Source organism: Mus caroli, unplaced genomic scaffold, assembly GCF_978045245.1.
Source record: "Mus caroli unplaced genomic scaffold, Mus_caroli_1 scaffold_4, whole genome shotgun sequence".
Lineage (NCBI taxonomy): Eukaryota > Metazoa > Chordata > Mammalia > Rodentia > Muridae > Mus > Mus caroli.
In genome coordinates, this window is record NW_028227259.1 from 36,127,536 (window position 1) to 36,151,509 (window position 23,974).

General features: G+C 48.8%; 2 protein-coding genes across 5 annotated transcripts; one reads left to right on the top strand and one right to left on the bottom strand.

Annotated features, from left to right (window-relative positions):
• Positions 1 to 375: 375 nt before the first annotated feature.
• Tmem129 (transmembrane protein 129, E3 ubiquitin ligase) lies at positions 376 to 5,108 on the bottom strand. Of its 3 annotated transcripts, none has more exons than XM_021162776.3 (4): positions 4,775 to 5,108; positions 2,480 to 2,954; positions 1,851 to 2,010; positions 376 to 1,752 (listed from the first exon to the last, which is right to left on the bottom strand). In XM_021162776.3, exons 1-4 carry the CDS (start codon positions 4,977 to 4,979, stop codon positions 1,504 to 1,506), a joined length of 1,089 nt encoding a protein of 362 aa, XP_021018435.1. In that variant the 5' UTR covers positions 4,980 to 5,108; the 3' UTR covers positions 376 to 1,503. The 3 variants fall into 3 exon arrangements, with proteins under 3 accessions (XP_021018435.1, XP_021018436.1, XP_029333907.1); XM_021162777.3 differs by having other exon boundaries at positions 4,714 to 4,826; XM_029478047.2 differs by lacking the exon at positions 4,775 to 5,108 and adding an exon at positions 4,430 to 4,662.
• Positions 5,109 to 5,146: 38 nt separating this feature from the next.
• On the top strand, positions 5,147 to 19,474 carry Tacc3 (transforming acidic coiled-coil containing protein 3). Of its 2 annotated transcripts, none has more exons than XM_085836610.1 (15): positions 5,147 to 5,869; positions 8,713 to 8,875; positions 9,011 to 9,135; positions 11,160 to 11,241; positions 11,607 to 12,411; positions 14,039 to 14,091; positions 14,410 to 14,513; positions 15,292 to 15,382; positions 15,463 to 15,564; positions 15,991 to 16,067; positions 16,147 to 16,190; positions 16,810 to 16,979; positions 18,760 to 18,866; positions 18,973 to 19,093; positions 19,290 to 19,474. In XM_085836610.1, exons 2-15 carry the CDS (start codon positions 8,714 to 8,716, stop codon positions 19,353 to 19,355), a joined length of 2,109 nt encoding a protein of 702 aa, XP_085692736.1. In that variant the 5' UTR covers positions 5,147 to 5,869; position 8,713; the 3' UTR covers positions 19,356 to 19,474. The 2 variants fall into 2 exon arrangements, with proteins under 2 accessions (XP_085692736.1, XP_085692737.1); XM_085836611.1 differs by lacking the exon at positions 5,147 to 5,869 and adding an exon at positions 6,491 to 6,595.
• The last annotated feature ends 4,500 nt before the right edge of the window (positions 19,475 to 23,974 follow it).

Consider the following 23,974-nt stretch of genomic DNA (forward strand, 5'->3'; position numbering starts at 1 on the left):
AGCCATCTAAGGGCTTGTCCTTCTGAACGCACCAAGCACTGACACTGGTTTCTTTTTTTTTTTTTTTTTCTTTTTTCTTTTTGGTTTTTCGAGACAGGGTTTCTCTGTGTAGCCCTGGCTGTCTGGAACTCACTCTGTAGACCAGGCTGGCCTCGAACTCAGAAATCCTCCTGCCTCTGCCTCCCAAGTGCTGGGATTAAAGGCGTGCGCCACCACGCCCGGCCTGACACTGGTTTCTAATACAGCTTTCTGATCTGTGACTATATTCATCTGACTTTCCCAACATCCTGCAGCCACGATGTAAAATACTGCAAAAGTTTGGTTTACTACCAGGTTAAACAAAATGAAGTACACATCACTTGAAAAGGAACACTTTATTAAATACTGTATCATTTAGCTACATTTACATTTATTTGTATAAAATTAACTCTTCTGTGGTTAAAAATAACTTCAAACCACTTGGCCTCTGCTAGGCAGACAGCCCTTGAAACTGGCTGTCTCCTGGTCATACTTCAGGGACAGGCAGAACTGAGTTTGCTCTGGTAGCAAATCCCTGGGGTTAGGTGCAGTGTTGGCTGGATAAGGGGCTAGCTTGGTCTGCCACTACTGCTTTCAACAACTAAATGTAAGTGCTTCAGGGCAAGTTGAAGGAGAGGTCCTCCCTCTAGCAGCTACACTTTGTGTCAGAGATGGAGAGTAAAGAGCAGTCTCTTCCCCACCCATCTGTACCATAGATAAGTGAGTACATCTATGGATATGTGCGTCCATCAAAACCTTAACCACTGAGGTATCCTATCCTGATCCAAGCACCCCACAAGGGCTTGGCTAACCCTGTGCTTTACCCCTGGTGGGTTTCTTTCTGGATAGTCCTGTGGCTCTCTGGTCCTTGGCTCCCTAAAACCCTTCCCTAGGGTTAGGAGTGTGAGCTCTTGGTCTCCCCTGGACTAGAGAAGCAGGACAAGACAACAAAAGCATTGTGGACCCTCTATAAAGCATATGCAACCCTCGTGAGGAACTTGGGAAAGTACTCTGTCATGCCTTCCTACCAAGAAGCGGTCCCTTGGCTAGCCACAGTCACCAGGATACCCTAGAAGAGGACTTCACACTAGAGTGGTACCCTGGTGACCCTCTCAACTGTCAGTGTCAACCCAACACCATAGGGTCTGGTTTTTAACTGAAGTACAGGTATGCTATGTAATAGAATTAAGGCAAACAGACCAAGTAAAGGCTCTTGAGCCAAACTCCAATGTCTTGGGGCTTTGAAGCATCCTATGTGGCATATCAGCCCCACCTGGAGGTAAACTGGAAGAGAAGAGGCTGAAGGTCCAGGGATAGGGCATTTCCATGAGAATTTCTTCTAAAACTCTTCAACTGACCATAGACTCAAGGTAGAGAGTGGTTGTAGATTAAGTGTGTGCTTTAACTAGAACCTCTTGTCAAAGTCAAAGAGCTTCAGGCACTCCCCAGAAGTGGCCAATGGAGACACAGATCATACTGTGATGCTCAGCGTACACAGCACACATCCAGGATGCAGAAGCGGGCACGGCAAGTGGGGCAGGGCACACGGCTGGCTAGCCAAGTGTCAGGGCGCTGGGGATCCTGGCGGCTGGCAAACCACTTGCCCATGCAAGTGAGACACCACATGGGTCGGCAGTAACACTGCTGGCACTCGCCCACAGCCGGCTCCTGACAGGTCTTCACCAGCTTCACGCTGGCCCGTGTTTGCATGCAGCCTATACAGGCCTCGAGCTCCTACAGAGAGGCAGTTGAAACAAAAGGGGTTACAGAAAGGCCTACAGGATGGTCCTGGGAGGAGTCCCACCCACTCTCCCACCCGGGCCAGCCCCCACCTGGTTGCTAGGTACAGAATAGGCTGGGTTGACCTCCACGTGGGATGCAAATGTTTCTAGGAAGAGGTCCCCCAGGCTCTGGCGGATGACCACATTGGCTGCACTTCGGATAGGGGCGTGGAGCTTCTCACATAGTTCGCCATATTCTGATGAGTTCAGCCTGCAAGAACCATGGCTTGATGAGCTGAGACCATCTGCCCTTGGGTCACAACATAAAGTCATTCAGAACCAAAAGCAGGCAGGGCCAGGAAAAACAAGCCACCTCGGTGAAGTAGCCACCAAAGATAGCTGTAAAGGCATAGCTACTAAAGATGGCTGTGAAGGCAAAATCTGCAGAGTCACTGGTCACGCATCCCCAGCAGGATGGACAGGAAGAGTCTGGAGCTAAAGTGCCACCAAACTACATTCCTAGGCCATCACAAGAAGGTATAGGGACAGCTCAATGACAGCAGAAAGAGAGACAAAAAAAAAGCAGAAGGCAAAAAACAAACAAACAAAACAAACTTGAAGGAGGATGACACTAAAGGGGTCAATTGACCAATGTCATATAGGCCCCAGCAGTGCCTTAGTCTTCCTCTACCCTTAACATCTCCTAAGAAGTGCATGATCCACAACCACCATGTACTTACCGAATATCAAAGGGCTGTGTGCCAGGGTTGGTGCTTGCCACACGTATGGTAAGAAGCTGCACAGGTAGGTTTGAGTCTGGCGAGAGATCATGCTGTCGTGACTCTGTCACAGTCAAGTGAACATCCTGTTGCTGAGCCACATGCACACGGTATGTGGTCACCTTCATTACCCATGTGTCTGTCACAATCACTCGGGCACCAGGTGCCCCTGTAGCAAACTTGTCAATCCGTCGGAACTCTGTGTTGATGGAAGAAGCGACGGCCTGCCAACCAGACTGTGGAAGGGCATAGAGGGCCAGGGTTTGGGCCAGTGGGTGTCGGGTCCACCTATCCCAGGACCAGTAGTAGATCAGGGTACAGGAGAGAAGGGGAAGGGTCACAGCCAGGAGAAGGAAGAGTTGCCAGGCTTCTGGGGCCTGACCAGGGGAGTAGAGCTGCTTTTCTGAGGCTGCAAAGCACATGCCCATGTAGTAGCCTGCAGAAGAAAAGACATCTCAGGGGAAGACCTGGATGCTGGGGGCTCTCCTCCTCCCATGGTAACCCATCTGAACACCACAGCACTCTCCCTGTGCTTGGGGAAGGGAAGAGCTATTTCCTTTCTGTTGCCAGCCCTAAGCCTTGTCTTGGTAACCTAGGGCATGATTAGCTCCCAGGACACGTTGCTTTTACCCCTTCACCTCCACAGCAGGCCTGACTCAGCCCTTAGCCAGAGCAATGGTACCTCATATTAAAGGAAAGTATTTGCAATTTACTACTATAACTTCACAGACAAAGCCAAGTAGAAATCAAATAAAATCAAAGCTGCTGGTTGGTGGTGATTCATGCTTTCTATCCCAGCACTCAGGAGGCAGAGGCAGGTGGATCTGAGGCCAGCCTCATCTACTGATCTAGTTCTGGGACAGCCATGGCTACACAAAGAAAAACAAACAAATAAACAAAAATTTCCTAGAAAACCAAAAGGAAACAAGGACTTTACATAAACTGACCACTGGCCTACTTGAGACAGTTCTTTGGGCTGTGTCTTGGTATCTCAATTTTGCCTCCTCTGAGGAGGCAGAGCCAACATAGCCCATCTCAGAGCTGGGACACTGAACAAGAAAATGAGCAAGTACCCAGTGATAGGGTACCTTGCTAGAACAGAGAAACCAGTTTCAGAGCCCTGTTAACCCAACAGGGAGCAACTTGAACATCAAAATGATCTGCAGATGGTAAGGTACTATTTGAGCAGGCTCCAATCTGCAAAAAACAATAGTAACTGTTTACTTCTAGCCAATTCACTACATGTTAAAATAACTTATGTAGCAACAGAAGACAGCTCCACCATCTGTCTGCTCTCAATATGACTTCCCTGAGTGACTTGTGCTTATTAACTTTGGGCTCCTTGTTCTGGTATGGGAGTGTCCACTGGAAAGCCCTTGGTCAGGAGTCCTGCCTCAGAGCCCCACTCTCTTTTATATGCCTTGCAGTGTACTAACTAGGTCTCCAAACCAAACTACATGGCCATGCCAACTCCATCTCCAGTTCTCCAATGGAGTCCCCTCCACCCTCCTTCTTCTCAAAACAGATCTGAGTGTTTCTATTACCACACCTGCCTCTGCCTCTCTGGAGCCTAAGCAGCTGCTTCACACCAATCATTCCTGCGCCCAGAGCTGCAAGTATGACAGACAAGCAGACATGTGTTCTCCCAGATCTATCTTTCCCTGTCCCTGTAGCTTCCAAAGGTCTCCTTCATCTGGATCCCAGACTTCAATCACTGCTATATTCCAGCAGTTTCCCCAACCTTTCCTCCAAAGAGCCAACAGATGGGCCTCTCAGAGGTCCCACTAGCACTTGGGGCACCACATACCATGGCCTTGGACAGGATCATAGACTTAGCCCGGCAAAGGAAACTCTGCATTAACATTCCCAACCTTGGCTGTCTTCATCTCTGCCTGCTCTCCTTACACCCACCTTCCCCTGGGAGCCCTCCAACCCGTTGTAATGAAATCAACAGGAGCTCTTTCCTAAAGCGCCCAACATAGCAAGCAGGCTGAACGATTCTGCACTCCAGCCGCAGTGATGTCAAAGACTGGAGCTTAGCCCCACCCGAGCACCACTCGCAGGACAGCGCCCGGGCCGCCGCCTCCCAACTGGAAGAGCGTATGGTGCTCTAGAGCGCTCAGCTCACAGCCAGGGCTGCAGAGATCCCGCTTGCTTGCTCCTGATCTTGACCGGCTTCTGCTCCAGTTCCTCACCCTTGGAGTCTCCAAGCGCCCGGTTAAGCGCCAACCACCGGCCGGCACACAGGAGGCTCACCTAAAGGCAACAGTGAGTGACACAGTAGTGTGGCGGAAGTGCGGCGAAGGTGGTAAGGTACGAAGGCGGCGTCCTCGCTGCCCAGCCAGCCCGACAACAGATTCTGCACTGTGAGCCCGGCCGAGTAGAACTCGTTGGGCGTGAACACGAAACACACTGCGAAGACCAGGTAGGCCAACGTGAAGGTCACCTCAGGGCTGTCCATCCCGCCGCCGCTCACCGGGCCGTGCAGAGGCAGGAGAGTCCAGTTCTGGACAGTTGGTTTGTTGCCGCAGCCACCACCGTCAGATCGCCCGCGGGGCACTCTGGGAAACGGAGTCCAAGTCAGGCTACTCCTGGGGCATCCTGAGAATCTGAGCGCTTCCTGTCCAGACACCCGCAAAGCATTCTAGGAAATGGAGTCCCCTCCTCAGGCTGCCCGCGGGGCACTGTGGGAGACAATTTCCCTGTCGGGTTGACCCGAAGGGCACCCTGGGAGACAGAGTCTCGCGAGACCGCCCCCGGCATTCTGAGTGGGGAGTTCTCGGACTCCTAAGCTGACCCACAAGCTGTGAGCCGCCCAGACACCCCTGTAAGGTTTCAACTTCTCCCTTACAAACAGCTCGGAGGAGACACTGCAACTGGGTCCACTTAACAGCTGAGAAAAGCCGAGCCAGAGCGAACCGCTCTCCAACCGCATTCGCGGCCGACCATGAGATTTTCTGGGCCAGTCACTGGCTACCAACAAGCCCTCTCGGCCCGCGATGCTAGACCACAGTTCCCATACGCCCCCACGCTCCCACTGTGCCCTCAGTCCCGGAAGCGGAACTCCCTGCGCAAGAAGGGCAGGGCCAGTCAATATGGCTTGCAATTGGCCACAGGTGGCTCTACGGACGCCTCTTCTGCAACGCGCTGATTGGCTGTGGAACGCCAACTTTCCGTATTTGAATCTGGGGCGGGCATAGCGGACGACGTTCCGGGACTGCGAGAGCAGACCTTGTTGGGATTCTTTCGGCTCGGTTTCTCCTGCTCCGTTTTCCTAGCGCGAAGCGGGTACGGCGCTCCTCCCTTGCGGTGGGCGTCCGCGCGTGCCTAGGGCTCGGCAACCGTAGTCAGGTAAGGGAAACGGCGATTTTTTTATTTCCCTCGGGCGCGGGGTGGGGATCAGCCCTACGGAACTTGATTCCTGCGAGCTGAGTTACCGTTCCCGTCTTCCGCAGCTTCTTCCGCAGCTTCGCTCTCTCTCTTTGTTGAGGACCCACCCCTCACTCCAGCCTCCTCTTTTCTGAACTCAGGGGATGCGCTTAGCCTCCTAGGCAGGACAGGAACCCGCCCGCGGGCTGGGCTTTGCAGGCCGGCCTGCCAGTGGTCTCGGTCTGACCCAGTTGATGTCCTCCAAAGAGGCCGTGCTAGGTTCCTGTTCTGGTCGATCGTGTCGTATAGGAGAATCGCGTCTCAGAGCCAGGGACATCCATTGCCCAAAGTCTCTTTCTCCATCTTTTCTACGAAACTATTCTGTCTGTCGTCTGCCCTCCTGAACCCAGGGGATATTTCTTGTTCCTGGGTCTGTGCCTCTAAGTCCTCCTTCTGTACAGCCTGGCCACAACTTCAAAATAAATGACTTCTCTTGGAAACGCATTCTTCCCAACTCCAGATGGTCCTGATAAGTTTCCCTTCTCTATAGCATCCTTCTCTGAACAGAGTCCTTTAAGGCTAAGGCCTTTTTCCTCAACTTTAGCTACCAGGATGACCTCATGCCTATACCTATACAGTTTGATTCAGCAATGCATATTTCCAGTCATGATCGCTTGATTGTACACACCTGTCAACTCACTGTTCGAGGTGAGAGATGTTTCTTTCTCCTTCAACCCTCAAACTTCACCTCAGAGACCATCAGTCAACTTGAGCTTTATCATCTCCCATAGATGCTTTGACCCCATTACTTGTTCTCAGAAAGACAGGTGCAGCAACAGCAGCAACAAAACTTCCCTATGTTCCCTGCCCCACCCCTAGTCACTTCTGCACCAAGAAGACATCAGAACCTGTACTGGCTAGTTTTGTGTCAACTTGACACAGCTGGAGTTATCACAGAGAAAGGAGCTTCAGTTGAGGAAATGCCTTCATGAGATCCAACTATAAGGCATTTTTCTCAATTAGTGATCAAGGGGGAAAGGCCCCTTGTGGGTGGGACCATCTCTGGGCTGGTAGTCTTGGGTTCTATAAGAGAGCAGGCTGAGCAAGCCAGGGGAAGCAAGCCAGTAATGAATTCTTTCCCCCTTTCCCACTAATTGAGAAAATACCTTAAAGTTGGATCTCATAGAGGCATTTCTTCAACTGAAGCTCCTTTGTCTGTAATAACTCCAGCTGTGTCAAGTTGACACAAAACTAACCAGTACAGGTTCTGATGTCTTCTTGGTGCAGGAGTGACTAGGGGTGGGGCAGAAAACATAGGGAAGTTTTGTTGTTGCTGCTGCACAATGGCCTCTGCATCAGCTCCTGCTTTCTGACCTGCTTGAGTTCCAGTCCCAACTTCCTTGGTGATGAACAGCAGTGTGGAAGTGTAAGCCGAATAAACCCTTTCCTCCCCAACTTGCTTCTTGGTCATGATGTTTGTGCAGGAATAGAAACCCTGACTAAGACAGAACCCAAACCTGGCTTGTCAAGTTTTGTCCCCAGGAACTCCCTCCAGGAGCTGGGGATATGGCTCAGACAGTAATGTGCTTGACAAACGAGCATGAGGACTTGACTTCTGATCATCAGCACCCACCTAAATTGTGTGGTGTAGCTGCACCCATTTGTAATCCTAGCACTGGGAAGGCAGACTGGAGGATCCCTGGAGCTCCCTGGCCAGATTGTCTTGCTGAACTGGTGAGCTCCTGGGTCAGTTAGTCTTACAAGGTGGAGAACAATTGAAGAAAACACCTCATGTCAACCTTTGACCTCCCCTTCACACACACCTCCAACCCTCATCCCATCCGAAGCAAAAGCTGAACCGACTGTTGTTCTGCTTTCTTGCCTGAAAGACTTCACCTGAGGCTGTACAGCCCAGAGGCCTATGCTTGTAAATTCCACATCCATTTCAGTGCCCTTTCCTCATGCTTTCTGGAAAAAAAATCCTAAACATTGCTCTTGATTTGTTTTCTCTTTACCTTATGACCTGTGTACTTTGCTGAGCAACCTAGTCTTCCTCTCTTTTGCTAAGGGAACCTCTGGTTCTGTCCCTCTCCCGTATTTCCTCAAGGCTCCTAGAGCAGAGTCAGCAATAGCTTCTCTTTTGATGACCTCCCACCCCAGTATCTCTCCTTACTCCTCAACCAGAGCCCCCAAGGTTTCACCCCCAAGAACCCATGGTCCCCTGCCTCTGCCTCCCAAGTGCTGGGATTAAAGGTGTGCTCCACTACCACCCTATTTCTTTGGTTCTCTTCAAACCAAAATTATATCCCCTAACTCTTGTCATACAGTGTAATACATTAATGGGAGTCATTCTGTTTGTTTGTTTTGTTTTTTAAGATTTATTTATTATTATATGTAAGTACACTGTAGCTGTCTTCAGACACTCCAGAAGAGGGAGTCAGATCTCATTACAGATGGTTGTGAGCCACCATGTAGTTGCTGGAATTTGAACTCAGGACCTTTGGAAGAGCAGTCAGAGCTCTTAACCACTGAACCATCTCGCCAGCCCAATGGGAGTCATTCTGAACACCTGGTTCTCTTTCCTTCTCTGCCTGAACCCTTTTAGCAGTTAGCTCAGGAAGTAGCAGTATCCTTGATGCAATACAAGGGACTCTGAGGCTTTCTCTGGAAGATGACACCTACTTGAAGTATTAAGTATACCTGTAAAGGGTATTAGCTCTACCTGTCCAGAAATAGAACATCTCCCTGCTATGCTCATGGGGCATTTCTGTACAGGCGCTGCAGCATCATTGACTTCCTAGTGACGAAACATACTGTTTTCCCAGAATGAGTCTGCATGTCTTGAATGACGAAAATGTGCCCAATGAAAAGAGTTCACAGTGCCGTGACTTCCAGTTTTTGCCACCAGAACTTATCAGCAGATCATCTGTTCTTTGTCTGTCACAGAAAGAAAATGTACCACCCCAGAGCCTGGCTAAGGCCACAAATGTAAGTGCAGACTGTACTGTGTATGCTCATGAGGTACTCTGGGACTGGCTTTCTGAGAGCCTTGCACTGTAGCAGGATGGCTTCTTGTGAGGGCGTGTATCATGGAGCATATGCATTCTCTTCACCTTTCACTAGGTGACGTTCCAGACACCACCTCGGGATCCACAGACACACAGGATCTTAAGTCCTAACATGACCAATAAGCGTGAGGCTCCTTTTGGATTACAAAATGACCACTGTGTCTTCTTACAGAAAGAGAAGTAAGTGTGGATGCCTTTCACTGTTCTTCAGTACTGTCTGTCCTCTCTGAGGGTTGTTGCAAAATCTTCCAGTCCTGTCATATCTAGACTTTCCTCTTCTCTTTTTTTTTTTTTTTTTTTGTTTTGTTTTTTTTTTTTTTTTTTGTTTTGTTTTGTTTGTTTGTTTTTTCGAGACAGGGTTTTTCTGTGTAGCCCTGGCTGTCCTGGAGCTCATTTTGTAGACCAGGCTGGCCTCGAACTCAGAAATCTGCCTGCCTCTGCCTCCCGAGTGCTGGGATTAAAGGCGTGCGCCACCACGCCAGGCTTCCTCTTCTCTTGATCACTGTCCTTAAGTGTAGGATCTGGCACAGTTGTCAGCTGAGAGTGAATCATCAGCTAGTGGAACTGTTTTAATTCCATCCTTTACTCTTTTGCTATGTTCCTACCTAACCCCAAAGCCCATATAAAACCACCCAATCCAGTTATTATCATTGTAAGTTGTAAGCCTGGATTGGGCAGATCTAACACTATACAAACTTCTTCCCCAGCTATAAGACCCCTTGTTACTTGCAGTTCCTCCTGGTCCAACATGGCTTCTTCCTCCTCCTGTTCCATCCTTTCTCCTTCCCCTATCATCCTCTTCTCTTCTCTTCTCTTCCCTTCTCTTCTCTTCTCTTCTCTTCTCTTCTCTTCTCTTCTCTCTCCCTCCCTCCCTCCCTCTCTCCCTCCCTCTCTCTCCCTGTCCCCACTTTCAAACCTCCAGTCCCATCTTTCCCCTCCATTGTCCAGTCATAGGCTCTAGCCTTTATTGACCAGTTAAAATGGGGAGAAGGTTCACATGAAATCACCTGAGTACATAATGAGTTGCTTGTCGGGGGCAGCCTCTCTTGAGGAAGCAGAATTACCATCAGAATATAAACAGCACCAGGACAACTCACAGCGCCTACCACCTATTCTTTATTTCTATAACTTGATGGAATGATTAGATCTTATTTCCAGAAAAGACTACCTATAGTTTCCTTCCTATTGAGTTTGCTCATCTCTCCCTTCTGCTTAAAATTAGCATTTGCCAGGCGTGGTAACACACACCTTTAATCCCAGCACTCAGGAGGCAGAGGCAGGTGGATTTCTGAGTTCAAGGCCAGCCTGGTCTACAAAGTGAGTTCTAGGACAGCCAGGGCTATACAGAGAAACCCTGTCTCAAAAAAACAAATAAAACAAAACAAAACAAAACAAAAAAAATTAGCATTTGGCTTCTTGTGCTCAAAGCTTGGAGAGAGCAGATAAACTCATAAACAGAGAAATTTTCATACGATTGAGGAATCAGGGCTTGGGAGATGGCTCCTTTGGTACTGTTGGCTATACAAACGTGAGGGCTTGAGTTCCATCCTCAGTATCTAGATCAAACTCTCCAAGCCAGTACGAAGAAAAGGGGAACACTGTCATCTCAAGAGTAGCTTCTTAATGTGTGTGTGATCTGGAGCCTAAGTGCCACTTGTTTATGTAGCCAGCATTCTAGTTTACTTCAAACTTCAGGACAAACAGATCTCAGGTTAGTCCAAAAGAGGCACAGCTTCAGATCCCTGTCCCAAGACCATGGGAGAGGCACTCCAGAGTTGTTCACAGCATATGTGCACCTTACTAACAGTAAAATGAGTGCAGGTAGTTTCCCAGTAATCCTGGCATTGTGGCTGAGGGAAGTCAGATCAAGAATTTGAAGCCAGATTTCTCTATGTTTTTTAAGAGCATTTCTATAAAAAAATAAATAAATAAACAAAAAACATAGGCTACCAATCAGGTGAAAACTGGTTGGTACCACAGCAAGCCATTGTCCTTAGGTACTCCAAGAAGGAGCTGTGACCTGAAACTATGCTAGCATTCCAGCAGCCAGATACTCTTACCTCCAGAGAAACCTCATAATTTTCATGTACTTTCTCAACATGAACAGTTTTTCAGGTGAATCAGCATAAGAGGGAGGTAACAGAGTTCAGTGCCAGAGCAGGGCACACGGGGAAGACCCAGCTCTGACAACTCTGTCTCTCCAGCCAGCGGCCTTTAGCCCCAGTGGATGATGCACCTGTGGTTCAAATGGCAGCTGAGATCCTAAGACCAGAAGGCGAGTTACAGGTATGTGTGTGCATGGATCGGTGCTGTCAATATTATTACATATTGTATAGAAAAATAACAGGGCATTGAGGTATAGTGGTGCATACTCTTAATCCTAGCCCTTGGAGCGCAAAGGCAGGCAGATTCTGAGTTCTAGGCCAGCCCAGTCTACAGTGAGTTCTAGGGCTTCAGAGTGAGACCTTGTCTCAGAAAAATAATGTGGTAGAAGAGGCCACCAGCTCTCTTCTAGTAACAGGGTGGGATATAACACTACCGCCCATCCCCTAGAGCTGCCTCACTGTCTGGGTTTATTTTAAGGAGAGAGTGGTGGGGCTCTCCCTCACCCAGAACCTCACTCTACAAGGTGATGCTGACTTTCTCTCTAGGAGGGAATCTTGACTTCCTCAAGCCTTTCAGCTTCCACACGTCTTCTGGACAGTGAGCTGGTGACCCCTCCTGTCGAGCCAGTGCTGGAGCCTTCCCATCAGGGACTAGAACCTGTCTTGGACAGTGAGCTGGTGACCCCTCCTGTCAAGCCAGTGCTGGAGCCTTCCCATCAGGGACTAGAACCTGTCTTGGACAGTGAGCTGGTGACCCCTCCTGTCAAGCCAGTGCTGCAGCCTTCCCATCAGGGACTAGAACCTGTCTTGGACAGTGAGCTGGTGACCCCTCCTGTCAAGCCAGTGCTGGAGCCTTCCCATCAGGGACTAGAACCTGTCTTGGACAGTGAGCTGGTGACCCCTCCTATCGAGCCAGTGCTGGAGCCTTCCCATCAGGGACTAGAACCTGTCTTGGACAGTGAGCTGGTGACCCCTCCTGTCGAGCCAGTGCTGGAGCCTTCCCATCAGGGACTAGAACCTGTCTTGGACAGTGAGCTGGTGACCCCTCCTGTCGAGCCAGTGCTGGAGCCTTCCCATCAGGGACTAGAACCTGTCTTGGACAGTGAGCTGGTGACCCCTCCTGTCGAGCCAGTGCTGGAGCCTTCCCATCAGGGATTAGAACCTGTCTTGGACAATGAGCTGGTGACCCCTCCTGTCGAGCCAGTGCTGGAGCCTTCCCATCAGGGATTAGAACCTGTCTTGGACAGTGAGCTGGTGACCCCTCCTATCGAGCCAGTGCTGGAGCCTTCCCATCAGGGACTAGAACCTGTCTCGGACCTAAAGGAAGAGAGCTTCAGAGACCCATCAGAAGGTATGTGTGGTGTAAATGCATTTTTTTTTGTAAATGCATTTTTAAAAGTGATAATCCTTTCTCTGTCCCAGCTAGCTCCCAAATAAATGAAACAGAAACTGTAAGATTTATTTCATAAGCTTTACAGCACAGTAGCTGATAGTAGTAATGGTAATTAATCTATTACTCTAAACTAACCTGGCTACTTCCCAGCCAAAATACTTGCATTTTAGTATTGGTCTGGCTGTCTCTGCTCAGGTGTGTTCCCATGATGTGTCTTTTTCTCCTGTGGAATCTAATCTCCCCCTCCCTCCCCCTCGATCCTTACCTATCTCCCACTCTCCCTCCCTCTCCTCCTCTCTCCCCCTACACCCCTGGGCTTGGAAGTCCAGCCCTAGTCTCTCTTCTGCCCAACCATTGGCTGATCAGCTTTAATTGACAACTCTGAAAGTAAGTGGGGAACAATATTTACACACAATTCAGGCAGGTGATACTTAAAATAAGCAATACAGTGTCTTATCCCGATTGCAACCAGATATGGAGGCAGAGAAATCAGCATTTGAATAATACAAGGATAATCTTTATACAGATTACAATAACATGCCTACAGTGTGGCCCCAAGGTGTCACCCTGGGCTTCTCTGAAAGTCCCTGTGGACACTTACACACCTGCAGGTTCCAGGTGGTTACCCACAGGCTGTTCCCTGACTGAGTCACATACAAACTTTTGCTCCCAGCCATACAACACTGAGTAGGCAGAGGCAGGAGGATCTCTGTGAGTTTGGGGCCAGCCTGGTCTACAAAGCCAATTCCAAGACAGCCAGGGCTGTCACACAGAGAAACCCTGTCTCTAGAAGTGAGGGGTGGGGAAATGGGGTTACTATTGCTGTGATGAAACACCATGACCAGCCTGGCAGTGGTGGCACAGGCTTTAATTCCAGCAGAGGCAGGCAGATCTCTGTGAGTTCAAGGCCAGTCTGGTCTATAGAAAGAGTTTGAGGACAGTTGAGGCCACACAGAAACTCCTTGTCTCAAAAACAGAAAAAAAAAAAAGCCAGGCAGTGGTGGCGCACGCCTTTAATCCCAGCACTTGGGAGGCAGAGGCAGGCCGGTTTCTGAGTTTGAGGCCAGCCTGGTCTACAGAGTGAGTTCCAGGATAGCCAGGGCTATACAGAGAAACCCTGTCTCAAAAAAAAAAAAAAAAAAAAAAAAAAAAAAAAAAAAAAGCACACACACACACACACAAAAAAAAAAAAAGAAAAGAAAAAAAATGTTTTTTTCAGGGTCTTCTTGAGCTACATAGAGAATTCAAGGCCAGCCTGGACTAGAGAGCCAGTTCCCTAAAAGAAAAAGTTGGGTCTTTATCCATGGGTTTCACATCTTCACATTCAGTCAACCTTGGGTAGAATTTTTAAATGTCTTTACAGAATACGGAAGAGGGAAAGAAAGTACTTTTTCTCCCTGTATAAAACTGGAAGCTCACCTAGGACTTTCTTCATAGAAGCAGGGAAGCTGCGATTTTGGGTGCTGGAAACAATCTCTGAATTTATTTCAAAGAGCAATGATCCCACTCTGTTGAATCCTTTGGGCATGCAGCCCTCAGGACCTGCAGTATTTGAGGTGAATAGTAATACTATTCATTGTTTCAGTCCTAGGTACTGGTGCTGAAGTGGATTATCTAGAGCAGTTTGGAACTTCCTCGGTAGGTGCTTAGCCCTTTATGACAGCCTCATCTGAAATGTGTAATCCAGTCAGCCCAGGCCATCTATCCTTGATTCCTGGAGCATCCTATAGCTCCTGTACCATGTCTGGTCAAGTCTGAGTGTAAGAGCCTTTGTCTTGCAGCAGAGTTCTGACCCAGGACTCTCCTCACTCCCAGATAATCCTGGTTTTATCGGGGTATGTTGTGGTCTCCCCAGACCACTTTACTCAACAAGATCATCCTGGCTTCTGGGAATGTATCTGTAAAAGCAATGATGAATCATGCTAATTTTCCTTGTCCCATCTCTCCAACTCTCAGTTTAAGGAGTCGGCCTGGAGGAAGCAGTCTTTGTACGTGAAATTTGACCCTCTTCTGAAAGACAGCCCTTTGCGGCCAATGCCAGTGGCCCCAGTAACAAATAGGTATGTCCCTCCTTTGAAGCTGTTAGTACCAGCCAAGGAATCTAGTGACTGCTAACTAAATGTACTGATTTGAAACTTCTGTAAAAAGGCTAATCTCAACTAGAATGAGTGATGGTGACAGACAGACTCACCTATCAGATAGTCCGTGTTTGTAAGGAGCTCTGCCATGCTCTCTTCACACAGGCCACACCAGCAATGACTGCACAGCAGGGGTACCAGACTAGGCCAGGTTACACAGTCTGTTTTTATGAGTGGAATTCTAGTTCCACAGTAATGCCTGTTCCTTCGTGAATCATCTGTAACAACTTGTATTATAAAGGCAGATCCGAATTGGTGTGACAGAAACCATAGGGCCTTCAAATCTGACATTTGTGGGAAAACCCTACTTAAAAAAAAAATACAATCAAATAATACTGAGAATTATGTGCTAAATCTAACACAAGACCCTTGAGCCCAGGGAAGGAAAGATTGCCCCCTCTAACTAGATATTCACCCTGTAGACTCTGAGGACACCATGCCACAGTAAGGTATCTACACTGTCTACACAGCTTTCTATGAGCAAGGGAAGCATCAGGTTTGCCTCATAGTGAGTGGGCAGGTGGGAGAAGGGGGACTTGAGGCAGTAACTGTCAGGCCCAGTTCTCCATTCTCAACTCCTAGTCTTTTGTTTTTAGACTAAGACCCAAGTACAAAGCTTGTTAAGACAACACTACTGACTTTTTTATGCCCTATTCAATACTCAGAGCATAAAGTGATCTTGCTGCGTGCTTGGTTTCAGTACACAGGATACAGAGGAGGAGTCTGGTTCTGGAAATCCGACAGAAGCCAAGCTTGTCAACTTAGATTTCTTGGGAGATTTGGATGTTCCGGTAAGTACTTTCATATCTTTGGTGCAATTTTTGTGATCCAAAGAGATGAGATGTTAAGAGCCTATGTTTTATTCACACAGGTATCTGCCCCACCCCTGTGTGTCCTTGAGCCTAGAGGTCTCCTTCCTGCTGAGCCTATTGTGGATGTGCTGAAATACAGCCAGAAAGACCTGGATGCAGTGGTGAGACCTGGTAGCTGCTTTGTAAAGCTTGCCACACGGACTGCCTACAGGAGTTTCCTATATTCTTCTATGTGTCCCAAAGATCAGTGAACAGCACCTGGACAGTTCTGAGGGCCCTCACTCTGAACTTGGGCCTGTGGTACTTGCTTTTATATAGCCATCTGGAATGGGTTTGGGGAGCCCCCTTGTGGGTAATGTAAGTTAATACATTAAGGGATAACTCCCAAATGCCTGCTGGGTACCACCATAGCAGGTTCCCCTCATGACCATGGCCAGCATCCCCACTTGGCATCATACTGGAGTAACCATAACTCAGTAACATATCTCCAGAGACTCTGGATAGGAATGAAGCAAACCCCAGTGGGAAAGGCATCCCACAGGCCTGTGACTGGTCCACCAGCTGACCCAAGTGTGTGGTCTTTGTAGGTGAGTGTGATGCAGCAGGAGAACTTGGAGCTGAAAAGCAAGTATGAGGACCTCAACACAAAGTATTTGGAGATGGGGTAAGCGGACAGGCACTGGTGCTGACCTAGGTCTGCTCATATCACAAGCCACAGATGCTCATCTTCTCTCCTCCTATAGGAAGTCCGTTGAGGAGTTTGAGAAGCTCGCGTACAAATCATTGGGTGAGTGCCAGCTGGGTCTCTCTCTCCATGTGTTTGAGGTAACAACGTACTGTTTATTTCTTCTCCTAACCCATGCTCTGAAGCTGTGAAGGTTTAATGAAGTGAGGTACCCATGTGACTGACACTCAACTGAACAGCTGGTGGCCGAAACAGATGCTGTGCAACTGTCACACCATACATACCCTGTCCTGCCTTCCCCTCCTCAGAGATAACTAATTGCAAGTATCAGAGTAGAAACACAGTGTCCCTGAGGATTCTCTATCCAGCAGTGGCTCTGATAGGTGTTCCTGCTCTCCTTCCCTAAGACCCATAAACCACGGGTGCTGGTGTTAATCTAAGCCCTCACTGTTGGGTCTTCAGGCAAGCTCTTTATGAGACTGACATGGAAAAAGCAGCTGTGTGACATAGGGGGCCTATGTTACATCCCAGAGAACCTGAAGGGGATGTGTGTTATGGAACACTTAGTAGTGTCCATAGCTGCTGTTCCTGGCTGCTTATCTCTTTCCTGCTGCTCTGCCTCACCCCTTGTTTTACCATTGTCTCTGGCATCCAGTGGAGTCGTTACTTCCTAATCCCGGGTACTTAACTTTTTCTTTCTTTTTTTTTTTTTTTCTTTAAGAGGAGGCTGAGAAACAGAAGGAACTAAAGGAACTAGCTGAAGACAAAATCCAAAAGGTTTTAAAAGAGAGAGACCAACTTAATGCAGACCTGAACTCCATGGAGAAGTCCTTTTCTGACCTTTTCAAACGGTTTGAGAAGCGGAAGGAAGTGATTGAAGGCTACCAGAAGGTGTGTTGTATCCCCTTTTGGCCTATGCTTTGAGGGCATAGTCCATACCAGTGGTGCCATGAGCTGAGTTATATATACCTGGGTTCTTGACTGTACATTTCCTGCACCAGTCCGTGTGATACCCTGTCAACAAGACAAGCTGCACCCAGTAGTTTCTGGTAGAAAAGCATAGCCAGGGGCTGGAGAGATGGCTCAGTGGTTAAGAGCACTGACTGCTCTTCCAGAGGCCCTGAGTTCAATTCTCAGCAACCACATGGTGGCTCACAGCCATCTGTAATGAGATCTGATACCCTCTGCTGGTATGTCTGAAGACAGCTACAGTGTACTCACATAAAATAAATAAATCTTTTTAAAAAAAGAAAAGAAATAAAAAGCACAGCCAGTCTGTGAGACATAGGTTTTAGAGGCTTCAGGAGCCTCAGCAGAAGAGACTGGGGGTCTCCCCACTCAGTGGTAGTATGTCTGGCATACATGAGGCCCTTAGCTCAATCTCCATTAACTTTTCAAACTCCCTGTCCCCACAAAGGAAGAAAAGTGGGAAGAGGAAAAAAAAAACTTTGGCAGAGTGTCCTAGTTAGGGTTTCCACTGCTGTGAAGAGACACCATGACCAAGGCAATTCTTATAAAAGGACAACATATATTGGGGGCTGGCTTATAGGTTCAGAGGTTCAGTCCATTATCAAGGCAGTATGTAGGCAGTCATGGTTCTACATCTTGATTGGAAGGTAGCTAGGAGAAGGTTATCTCCCACATGGCTAGGAAGAAGGTCTCTGAGCCCACCGCCACAATGACACTCTTCCTCCAACAAGGTCACACATCCTAATAGTGCCACTTCCCAGACCAAGTGTATTCAAACCACCACACTGAGTTTGGTATTCTTGGGAGATGGAGTTTGGGAGTTTGGGGGACAACTGACAGTGGGCTCAGGAATATCTTGCAAGAAAGGGGAAAGTGGACAAAACTTGGCTTTCCCCATGGTGACTAGTGGAGAAAACAGAAGTCATTTCAGAACCCAGCTACTGAGCTCTAGTGCGTCCTGCTCCATGACCCTCAGTAGTCAACTCTTCACTGTGAGTCTGAGAGGGAACAAAGCTGCATATATCCCTCAGGACTGTGCTACCACCAGCCAGTCTACAGTAGTTAGTCCTGGTCATGGTTTGCACTCTAGTAAGAACTGATGCCTGTAGGAAGGATCAGGCCCAGGTCCCAGAGGTTGTCGGCCAGGAGCTCACTGTACCTGGAAAGTGGGATAGACTGCTTTGGTTTTTCAGACAGGGTTTCTTTATGTAACAGCTCTGGCTGTTCTAGAGCTCACTTCATAGACCAGACAGGCCTCAAACTCACAGATCTGCCTGCCTCTGCTTCTCAAGTACTGGGATCAAAGGAATGCATAGCCACCCCCGGCTCAAGAGGTTTTTTTTTAATTGTATATGTTGCTTCCCAGTCTCCCCTCCCCTAGTTCTTCACATCATCTCCCCTCCCCTTTGTTTCTGAGAGGGTGCTTACCTGCCCACTCACCCCCCACCAGCAGTTCCCTTCCCTGGGGCATCAAGTTTCTACAGGATTAGAGGCATCCTCTCCCATTGTGGCAAGATAAAGCAGTTCAAGAGGCTTTTTCTAAAGAGAAAATGCCAAGTTCTGTATCACTAATGTCCCCAAAAGCCTTAAGTGTCTACAGTCTTCACCTGGCCCTGGGAGTCCCCATATGCCAGGCCTGGTCAGGACTCTAGCTTTGATGGAGCAGTATACTTTTAATGTTTCCTGTTTGTTCACTCTCTAGAATGAAGAGTCACTGAAGAAGTATGTTGAGGAATGCATAGTGAAGATTGAAAAAGAAGGCCAGAGGTACCAGGCGCTGAAGATCCATGCAGAAGAAAAGCTCAGGCTGTGAGTACCAGATACCCATCGAGGGAGGGAGGGAGGGAGGTCTGCCTGCCTGCCTGCCTTGTTGCTGGGCCAGGCCTAGCCTGTGTCTCTGTTTCTGCCCCTCAAGAGCAAATGAGGAGATCGCCCAGGTACACAGCAAGGCCCAAGCAGAGGCACTGGCGTTGCAGGCAAGCCTGAGGAAAGCACAAATGCAGAACCACTCACTGGAGATGACTCTGGAGCAGAAGGTAGGACACAGAGACCCCAAGGCCTACTGGAGCTGGCTGTGATTCACGGGTTGCCTGACTGTTATCTTTGAGGAAGTCCAGGGCCAGCCTTTTCCTTTCTAGTCTCCTTTTCTGCTTGCGAAGGGTGGGACCTTCCTATCCAGTTGCCACTCCCTCTGAAACCCTACAGAAACCAGCCTCATCTTTTCTCCTTCAGACAAAAGAAATTGATGAGCTGACCCGGATCTGTGATGACCTCATCTCTAAGATGGAGAAGATCTGAGCACAGACAGCTATTAACCAGCGCTCTTCTGTCTGTCTGCCCATTTATTTCCTTATCTGTGTGATTTATCTCTTACGTGTGGTTTATTTAACCTCTGTTCATTTCTAAATTACTTTATTTTGAAAAGACTAAAGTTTAATATCAAACTCAAAGTCAATCCAGGTCCTGTTGTTTAAAACAAGCTCATTTGCCTCTTTTTCCAGGTAGTTCAGCTTGTTTGAAAGCGACTCTCTGCGATCCTTATATAACAGTGGTTCTTAGCCTTCCTAATGCTGTGTGACCCTTCAATACAGTTCCTCATGCTGTATTGACACTCAGCCACAAAATTTTCATTGCTATTTAACTATCATTTTGCTGTTGTTGGAATCATATCTGTGTTTTCTGATCGTCTTAGGTGACCCCTGTAAAATTATTCAACCCCCAAAAGGGGTTGAGACCCACAGGTTGAGAACTGCTGTTATATAAATTTGGGGAGGAAAACAGGGCCCAGAGAATTTGGTTGGTTTCAGAAACTTCCTGAAGCTATTGAGTTGTTTACTTACCGAGATTAAGGAGCTTCCCTATGGCATGGGATGTTTTGCTTCCCTTTAGAATATCCTGTATCTTAAGGAGCTTCCCTCCAAGGTGGAAAGTTATCTCCTAGAAGAACTGCCTATGCAAAGCCCAGCACTGGCCTGAGGCTAAGAAAAGCCATTGCCACTAGACCATCTTGTCTCCCTGGCTGTGGGAGCTCCTTGTGAGCCTGATCTCTACCTACTAGGTAATGAGCAGATAGGAGACAGTGTGCTCAAGTCCTACCCAATTCAGGCTTCTAGTCAGCCACATAGCTTGGGAGAGAGGCACCCTATCCCTGATACATACCTTCAGACTGTATACACTAAAAGTCAGATAGATGCAAGTTTCCACTTTAAACCAAAAGCCAAGTAGCCAGGGCTTGATGAGTTTGGTGTTGACCTGACAACCTGTATTCCAGGTACTGGAGTACCACAAGGATGTAGAGGTATCTACATCTGTGGCTGCTAAGGCAAACAGTTTAGAGTGGAGACTCCATGTAACAAGGAGCCCAAATGGACTTCTGTGAGAAGGAAGTGCTGTCTCTCAAGACTGCAGCTGCAGTTGCCACTGGTTTCCAGCTTTCCACCACCCTGCAGATAATGAAGGGCAGCTGTGGACCATGGTGCACACCAGAGCAGACACTTAATAAGACGCTCAGTGTATTAAACTGAGGTTAAGTAGACTGTCTCAAGTCAAACTGCAATCAGGATTAGTGCCTCAGAACAAAGACCCCATTGTATGCTACCCTGTGTGTCTCCTGTAGTACAAGAGTGGGGCTTGGGGACACAGTGTGTGGTGAGGATCCTGGACAGGCACAGGAGCTCTGCAGAGCAGGTCCTAAATTCAGCTGTGACCTAGTCAGTCCCCCTGAAACAGCAAGAAGGCTGAGGAGATCTACACGTCTAGGTGGGACAAAGTCAGCACAGCTCATGTGTTGCTACATGTAGGGGCGAGAGCACAGCATATGAGGACAGTTGCCCAGGCCAATGGCTGAACCTGAGGCAGTGTTTCAATAGGGAATGAATGGGTTCTACCCAGAGAGAGGTCCAGGCCAAGATCTCCCATTCCAGAAGTAAGCACCCCTTAACCAGGCCCAGGATCACAGAGCCTAGTCTGCAGCTGGAGACTTAGCACCAGGAGTTAAAGCCATTCAATGAGCCACAAGACATGAAGGATGGTACTGTGCAGGGTAGGACTGCAGCTAAGAATCTGAGTTAGCTATCAGAGGTAAATGGGAGCCTTCGGAGAACAGACTCAAGTCCAGTAGCCTGGGCGCCTCAGGAGGCCTGTGTTAAACCTATTTAGAAGATAGTATCTTGCCAAGACAGAAGGCCAATAAAGCTAGATCAGGCATTACTGAGACAGATAACCTGGCCAGCCTTTTGGGCAGGTATCCCCGAGTCTTAGGCCCCTCTCCTCAACCAAAATCTAGACTCACTAACATGCACTTAGAGATCCATGGGACCTCCCTACTAGTCTCTTATAGGACGATGTCACAACTGCCCTACACAGAGATGGGGCAGGCACACATCCACCCAGGGGTTTAGTTGCTGAGCATGGCAGAGTCAGCCAGCCAGGCTCACAAGGGAGCTGAGGCTCAGAAAAAACAGCACTCACTGAATGGGAAAGTAAGCAGATTCAGGGCATGGCAGCACTTCTCTCACCTGGGCTTCAGGGTTCAGGAGGACCTAATGCCTTAGAGCTGACCAGCTACCTACAAGCAGGGCAGCAATATGGTTGCAAGGGTTTCCTGTTACTTGGTGCTGTTATGGAAGCCTTGAGAGGTAGAGAGCCATAACTAGGCCTCCTCACTGGCTCTGCCTGGCTTCTCCAGTCCCTCCTAGAGCTACCCTATCTATCCCTTACTGGGGCCTCTCGCAGCCAAGCCAGAGTCTGTCCAGAGAAAAGTCCTGAAGGGCAGCTGGATGCATTAGGGTAGCCAGCCTGGCCTGGGGCCATGCTGAGGACACCGACCGCCCAGCAGCAGCCTGGGCTGAGCCACTCCAGGACAAAGGAGCCTTGTATGGCTGAATGGGCATTTATCCTGGGGGCTGAAGGGGGCCCTGGCACTGGTCCTCCATGAGTAAACATGACCCTAGTTGGGCACATAGCAGCAGGGCCAGACTTCTGTAGCCCTGTGTCCCTTGACATTGCACAGTGGGTGCTTGTGGGCCTGCTGCCAGGGCAAAGTAGGGAATGCCCTGAGGCAACTGGAAGGAGAGGGGTTATCACAGCGCACAGATGTAAAGCATCACAGAAGCCCTTCCCACAGCACCACAGTGCTAAACTTCACTGTTGAAGATTAAATGAATCACTGTAAAAATGTATACGTTGAAGCCCAAGTCCCCAACAGGATGGTCTGAGGAAGTGAGACCCTAGTAATTAGTGTCTGTGAGGTCCTGAGAGTAACGCCTGGTAAGAGGAAAGTTAGCCTGGCATGGTGACACACACCTTTAAACCTAGCACTTGGGAAGCAGGCAGGTGGTTCTGAGTTTGGTGCCAGCCTGGTCTACATAGTGAGTTCCAGGGTAATCAGGGCTACAAAATGAAGACTTGGCTCAAACCAGTGTACCCTAACCCCCTAAAAGGAGAGCTGAGATCTCCTTTTAACCCCCATGACTGGGTAGTACATGTCAGGGAAACTGCTTTCCCAGACACACAGGATGGGTTGTACCTACAGACTTAGAAATTGCTCTTCTGTTTAAGTCCCCTCCTCAGCCCACGGTGATGTTACTTTCACAGGTCTAGTAATAAACTCACCACCAGAGACACAGCCTAGCCACAGTCTACCCTTTAACCAGTGGCCACTGACAGGCTGGTGGCTCCTGGGGTCTTGAGCCCAACCAGAGGAAGCCCACTCACCTCTGAGGTTCCAAGACCACATAAGAACTAGTGTGGCTCAAGCTGCCTTCTTGGGCCAGACAAGACCCTTTAGGATAGGCTAAGTGGACCCTCCAAGTAGATCTCTTAAGCCAACCATTATCACCTAGAAGAGGGTGCCCTGCCCATTGACAGCCCCCAGCTCCCTCCAGAAATGCCTCCTCCTGGACTAAGTGTTGCAGCCAGCCCAAGATGAACCCCAAACACCTTTGATCCCTCAGGAGTCCTGACTGGTAAAGCTCCAGCCTCTGGAAGGCATTCAGTGGTAGTAGGACCTTAACACCCAAACCTGAACCCCAAACTCCCTCTTCTGAATCCTTCTCTGGCTAAGGTAGGCTGAATCTTGTCTCTTGTGTCTCTGGAGAAGGCCTCAGAAAAGCCAGGCATAGAAGATGTTCACCCAAAAAAGAAGATCACACCCGGGAATATAGACCCACCTCTACATCTGAGATGGACTCTGCCTTTCTGGGGTGTGCTCAAGGATAGATCATAGAATTGAGCTATGGTCAAGGAGTCCAGGGAATCCCCAATGATGGCCCTCTGTGGGTAGAGACAGGCATATCTGTCCTGATACTACTCCAGTAGCCTCTGTTCCCTAACACTAGGAATTGATTCCAAGCATTGCATTTATCTATCAGCCATCAGATCAGGCAGCCTGCAGGGGGCACCCGTGGACAGGCCTGACCCCTCATGTCTTCATCAAGCCAGCCCTACATTCCCAAGCTGCACCTAGTCTCATACATACATACCTTGGGGCTCTGAGGACCCTCCAGCCCCCCACCCCACCCCACCCCACCCCCCCATCAGACCCTGACCAGCTAACTAGCTCTGATCATAAATACCCTTGCCAACTCACACCTCCTGTCAGGAGGAACCACATGCCAGGCTACAGCAAAGAGGTTCCAGGCCCTCAAGGGTAGTGACTAGTCAGCTATAGCAGTCACCATTACATTGCTGTAGAACAGGAGTAGCAAAAGAAAACCTTACTCAGAGCTCAGTGATAGGCAGATGCGGATACTGCATCCCAATACCCTGAACCACCAGGTTCCCCATCTATGCAATGCCCCTTTGCTATCCTATGCCCCTCCACACATGAGGGAGCAGGCCAGAACTCCCATAACACCCGGTACCAAGCTCCAGACTGAAAGAGCACAAGTATATGTGGATGAATGAATTATACATAC

Bases quoted from the DNA above. Each gene is read 5' to 3' on its own strand.
- Tmem129 (XM_021162776.3), bottom strand. From the start codon at position 4,979: ATGGACAGCCCTGAGGTGACCTTCACGTTGGCCTACCTGGTCTTCGCA. The intron at 2,011-2,479 runs GTAAGTACATGG...TGGTTCTTGCAG, and splicing joins ACACAGCCCTTTGATATTCG to GCTGAACTCATCAGAATATG. The intron at 1,753-1,850 runs GTGGGGGCTGGC...GCCTCTCTGTAG, and splicing joins ATTCTGTACCTAGCAACCAG to GAGCTCGAGGCCTGTATAGG.
- Tacc3 (XM_085836610.1), top strand. From the start codon at position 8,714: ATGAGTCTGCATGTCTTGAATGACGAAAATGTGCCCAATGAAAAGAGT. The intron at 9,136-11,159 runs GTAAGTGTGGAT...CTGTCTCTCCAG, and splicing joins GTCTTCTTACAGAAAGAGAA to CCAGCGGCCTTTAGCCCCAG. The intron at 14,092-14,409 runs GTAGGTGCTTAG...TCCAACTCTCAG, and splicing joins AGCAGTTTGGAACTTCCTCG to TTTAAGGAGTCGGCCTGGAG.